The sequence below is a fragment of the Rhyacophila brunnea genome, unplaced genomic scaffold (assembly GCF_057557595.1).
Source record: "Rhyacophila brunnea isolate RB1 unplaced genomic scaffold, BYU_Rbru_1.0 scaffold_19, whole genome shotgun sequence".
Taxonomy (NCBI): domain Eukaryota; kingdom Metazoa; phylum Arthropoda; class Insecta; order Trichoptera; family Rhyacophilidae; genus Rhyacophila; species Rhyacophila brunnea.
In genome coordinates, this window is record NW_028232848.1 from 34,299,406 (window position 1) to 34,303,913 (window position 4,508).

The 4,508-nt window shown below is 34.3% G+C and overlaps 1 protein-coding gene across 1 annotated transcript; it reads right to left on the minus strand.

Moving 5' to 3' along the window:
* Positions 1-526: 526 nt before the first annotated feature.
* Positions 527-4,132, minus strand: LOC147072924 (uncharacterized). The gene is made up of 2 exons (XM_085946219.1): positions 3,301-4,132; positions 527-1,072 (listed from the first exon to the last, which is right to left on the minus strand). The coding sequence occupies exons 1-2, from the start codon at positions 4,096-4,098 to the stop codon at positions 647-649; spliced, it is 1,224 nt and encodes a 407-aa protein (XP_085802345.1). The 5' UTR covers positions 4,099-4,132; the 3' UTR covers positions 527-646.
* Positions 4,133-4,508: the final 376 nt, after the last annotated feature.

Here is a 4,508-nt window from a genome sequence, read left to right on the forward strand (position 1 = left end):
GATGTGAATGTTATCTTTTTAAATGTTGTCAACACTTTGTGAAAACCAGTGACGTCCCTAGATAAAATGCCGCCCCTAGCTAGCGCCAAAATGCCACCTCATTTTTTATAAAGTATTTTTATCATCCTTTTATGAGTCCAATATCTAATAAATGTGTTCTATGAATTCATTACTAACAAAATATCAGACTAATTATTTTTAAATCTGCACGTGTCGTTTCTGGTCACTAAGTACGTCGAATGGCAGTGGAAGTAAACTAGATATCGCAAACCCGATAAAACCAGTGAGCTGATTTTTTTAATGGAAAGATATTTTCGTTATTACTAAATTTATGTAACTATTTCTATAAATGTTCCAAATGATTCTCCTCGATTTGCCGCCCTTCGAGTAACTGCCGCCCCGAAGCGACGCTCAATTTGCCTACCCCCACGGGACGTCACTGGTGAAAACATTCAATTTAACTGTGCGAATAAATTCCCTTTTTATTATTGCGACACCGGAAGTCACTCAGAGCGCGTGGCCCAATAATTGTGCCCAATCGGTCCATTCGCACCAATACCGGGTCTATATAACCAACATTCTTAATTATTAGCCATTACTCGGTATGTGGACCTTAAAATATTAAATAATTCAAAATTCTACGCCACTAAATCATTTCATATCTAACAAAGTCTTTTACAACACCTCGCATTCTATCAATACAGTTTTTTGACAGTTGATTTTTGTTCTCCTTGTCATCCCCATCCCCTACCATGTCCATTATCTCAGGCGCATTATCCCTGTCACTCTGCATCAATGGTAAAAGAACCAGCGACATGAGAAGGCCATATGGCAGTATTCTGTTGACCTGATCCATGAACACTTCTTTCGGGTAGCACTTTTCGACATCACAGTCCATCGCGGCCAGGCGTTCTCGGAGGGTTTCATGATACAGGTCCAATATGGCTGGATAATACTTTCTTCTTGTCTCTTCGTCGGTGCTGGTGAACAGAAGGTACGTTATATCCGTCACGGGGGAAGCATAACGGATAATCTGCCAGTCCACGGTTCGCATCTCTACTGGTTGGTTTTTCTGAAACACAATTTAAAACACATTAAATCACGTAAGTATTCATTGTTTTGCACGCTGTATACCTAACTGCAGGTAAGTTTTAAAGATAATAATAATAACATAAGGTCATAATAAAATGGGATCGTTTAACTAATTCACATTTTATAACGTTTTTTTTTTTAAGGAAATTATATCTTTGAACTTTTCCTTCTATAATGTTTCTATGTGCGTGCGTATTGAGTAGTTAAAAAAGTTAAGAATATAAAAATAATAATAATTTATTTCAAATTTAAAGCTTCCAATATTATTTTCGTTATGTGCGGATCATTCACATTAAGTCACGCCATTTTGGTTATGAGATGTTACAAATTAATAACGATCAATATTTTTTTCCGAATTATCTGATCCGATTATCCGATTAAGGGTGGACATGCTCAGTGTAAGTCAAAATGGAGCTTTTATTCTATTTTCAAAGCATGATCCTGGACATTCCTTAAACGTTGTAGATAATCTATTTATATAATTTTGAAGCCTTAATATCCTTTATATTTATTTTAAACATTTGATGACTGCATAAAGTATTTTTATTGCATTACATAGTATTCTTTTAAACCTCTCGCTCTAATGTTTTAGAATATAATCATAATTCAGTACATAAATGTGCGATGGTGTTAAGATTTTTTACATTTATTAATTTTTAAACGAATTTATAAAACCATCAGTATAATTTATGTTGACATTATTATAGTGAAATATTTACGATAAATAATTATATTGATAATCTCTGTGATCCCAAATTTGACAAGAATTAGGCATTTTATTATTCAAAAATGGGCAAGATTAACACATTTGAAGATAATTCTAAAGATACTCATTATAAGCTATGTCTTTGACCATTCAAGTGTGATAAACATCCTACGAATAATGATTGCTTTATAATAATTATTGACCTAAGAATAAGGTAGTGTTTTTTTGAAATACGCCATTTCTTTAGGCATTCCCCAGTGGTTAAGCTACAACATACGGCCGTAGCCATAAATTGACAAACTGACACTCTGAGGACGTCCGCCCTTAACTTTACTACGAATGTACGCAATTAGTAGGTATTTCAGTTATCAACTTTTTCTCTGAAACACTAACAATCAATGGCGCATTATATATTATATATCAACGCTGAAGGCGCACTATTACACATTTATATTTAATAGTGAATAATTATTTAACATTTACCTTAACATGTAAATAAAATAATGTTTTTAGTGTTAGAAACAATGCAAATCGACATATTTTATTTGTTGGCTTATTTCAATTAGGCATAGTGACGTATATCAGCTAATCTCAATTGAAACTGGATTATTACAAGTATAAATCTTATTTAGTGCTAACACCGCGACTGGCGCGTTTGGAGTCGTTGGCCATTAGTTATGCCTACCTAATTAACGTGTTATTTAAATGTGGTAATTAAAAGGTTAGCAGTGATTGCAAGTGAAAATACAGGGCTCTAAATGGACGAGATCCCACCGAAATGCTGTTCCGGTTCATACAATTCTGAAGATTATCGCTTTGTCCAGTGGGCATATTAAATTGATAGAATCAGCTAGATATGCCATATAATAAATTTATAAAATACACATACAATTAGATAACTATGTTAATATGTTCGTAAAATTTTCCATTTCGAGCGCTGTGAAAATGTATAGAAAACTGTGGTGGTATGACTGTCCCATGACCCCACATCCTAAAGCGGATCCCCCGGCCAAGATCTTTGTCAGCCCCCCCCTACCTATCGCTTAGTTTAATGGCATGGTGACGCACAACAGTAGTGTTTTAAAAATTGTGTTACAGGTAAAAAGTAAGGGCCTATAGTGTATTTTTATTGATTTTTTTGTACATCTACTTAAATTATGGAGTTGTCGAGTATCCACACAAAACAATCAAAAATTGCGTCTTACAGCCACATTTTTTCAAAATGTTCATACCCCCCTCGTGGAATAGCACCGCAGGCGACTTTTATTTTAATATTAGAGCAAATTTTTTTGGGGGGTTATCTCACATATCTGATCGAACCGTCACGCCGCCCCACTTTGAGCCCGGGCCTCTGGGCTAGAGCCCTGTCACCCCCTCTTTGTGAGGGCCATGGACTGTACTATATGCGTCCACTATTTTTTGGTTACCCATAGCATACTTTCATCCAACAGGCACTCTTCCTCATTGATTAAATAATAATTATATACGTTCAGTAAACTCACCTCATATCTAAATAGAAAATTGTTTGACCAACAATCTCCATGACAGACAACATTGTAGGGAGCAGCCGCTTTAGTGTCTAAAAAATTGCACAACTTCTCATAGGGGTCTTTCATATAATCTTGAAGCTTTTTTACACAGACTTCGTCGTCCATAATCTTGCCTGTCTGAATAGCAGCGTTTCTAAGCAACTTTATAAAACCTTCCGACAAAACAACAATTTGACAAGAGTCATCCACCATTTGCTTTAATAACACAGGCTCTTTTTCTATCATCACAAAAGACAACGCATGGAGTGCAGCCAGATTTTTAATACAGAGAGATAAATGTTCATAGTCTAAAGACTTTAGACGATCAAATAAAACAAATCCACGCGAACCTAAGTCTTCCATGAGAACAAATTCTTTCAATTCTTCAGACGACGAACTGATACATTTGGCAGTCATAAACCGGTTCTTCTTTGGTACCTTATATTCATCTTGTATTTGATTGAAATAAGGTATTATTTTAGTATACGCGTACACTTCTTTTTTATACAATTTATTATACGGTACATGTTTTCTAACCACGGGATCATCTGACGATATTTTCAACACGAGATCTAGTGATCCAGGTTTTCCATTCGGCTTTCTTCCCGTTATATTAATCCTGTACAGATCTCCTAAATAATTATCTCCATTTTTTGACGCCCCTGAGACTGTTACACGGTAATCATTTAGATTTTCTTTTTCAAGTATTTCTTTGATTACTTTCCTAGAATGGTCTGTTGGGAGATCGGATAAATATTGTTTAAAATCCATAATTGATCACTGCACAGAGTCGTATATATGTGTTACCGATTTGAACCGTATGTTAATACTGAGCTAAGTATTCATACAGGGAATATTTATATAATCAGTTTTACTCGCCAGTGAAATTTATACTCACAATAATATACACATCACTGATAAAAACTCGTTAACTACTAACAAATATTTCTAAAAAAAAACACATGTAATTAATAATTTAATTTAATAAAATGCAATTTTATTTTAGTAAGTACTTATTCCACTTTTAATAAATAAATCTGGACCGGTTTCGTCCACCTCAGAGGGAAATTTTCAACTTGACTTGAGTTTATATATTTTTTTTAGTTTTTTATCTGTTTTGATACTACATATTTCTTTGTTTTTAATTTGTCATGTTGTAAACGTCTTAAATGTATTATTTG

Excerpts from the sequence above, each read along its gene's own strand:
- LOC147072924 (XM_085946219.1), bottom strand. The coding sequence starts at position 4,098 with ATGGATTTTAAACAATATTTATCCGATCTCCCAACAGACCATTCTAGG. Across the intron at positions 1,073-3,300 it reads ATTTTCTATTTAGATATGAG|AAAAACCAACCAGTAGAGAT; the intron begins GTGAGTTTACTG and ends ATTGTGTTTCAG.